Source organism: Chaetura pelagica, unplaced genomic scaffold (assembly GCF_000747805.2).
Source record: "Chaetura pelagica isolate M959 unplaced genomic scaffold, ChaPel_1.0 scaffold493, whole genome shotgun sequence".
NCBI lineage: Eukaryota > Metazoa > Chordata > Aves > Apodiformes > Apodidae > Chaetura > Chaetura pelagica.
Genome location: NW_009952696.1, coordinates 850447 through 851067, shown reverse-complemented (window position 1 = coordinate 851067; position 621 = coordinate 850447). Strand labels below are relative to the sequence as shown.

Genomic DNA, 621 nt, shown 5'->3' with positions numbered 1-621 from the left:
CGTGGCGAGGGTCGTGCTGGTGCTGGCCCTGCCTGCTCATTCCTGAGCAGAAGTTCGAAGTTTCACTTCATTTTTCCAGCAGTAACTCAAGAGCCGGAGAGCCCCGTGTCGCAGCCCGTTGTCCCGGTCCCTGCGTGCAGCGCCCGCAAGTGCGTCAGCCTAGGAACAGAAAAGGGCAAAAGCACCCGAGGCCCGGCTGAGCCTCTGTCTCAGTTCCCTCGGCGGGGTCTCGGAGCGGTCCTCAGGGAAGTTCCAGCCTCCCACGCCTGCTCCAGACTCTGCCCAAGCTCGCCATTCCAGCGCGGTGCAGCCTCTCGGCGTCCTGTGCCCCGGTGGCCCCGAGCCCGGCCCCGCGGCCCCTGCGGGACACCTGCGGGACACGTGCGGGACACCTGCGGGACACCTGCGGGACACCCCGGTCCGGAGGCTGCCCCGGGCCAGCAGGGACCGCGTGCTCTGGATTCCCCGGCCCTGCCGTCACTTCCCAAACCCGAGACTGCAACGGGTCCCAGGGGGGTCTCGAGGGCAGGGACGGGGATTTCTGGACTCGGTTCCCGCAGGCCCGTCCTGGAAAGTCCCCGCAGATGTTCACGGGTCGCTGCTCCCAGACCGCACAGAACG

General features: G+C 68.1%; 1 protein-coding gene across 1 annotated transcript in view; it reads right to left on the bottom strand.

Moving 5' to 3' along the window:
* Positions 1–295, bottom strand: part of CD40 (CD40 molecule, TNF receptor superfamily member 5) — a 35427-nt gene extending 35132 nt beyond the window's left edge. The window contains exon 1 of the mRNA XM_009994033.1: positions 278–295. Coding sequence (XP_009992335.1) covers positions 278–295 — 18 coding nt within the window. The remainder of the gene's footprint in view (positions 1–277) is intronic.
* Between the last annotated feature and the right edge of the window lie 326 nt (positions 296–621).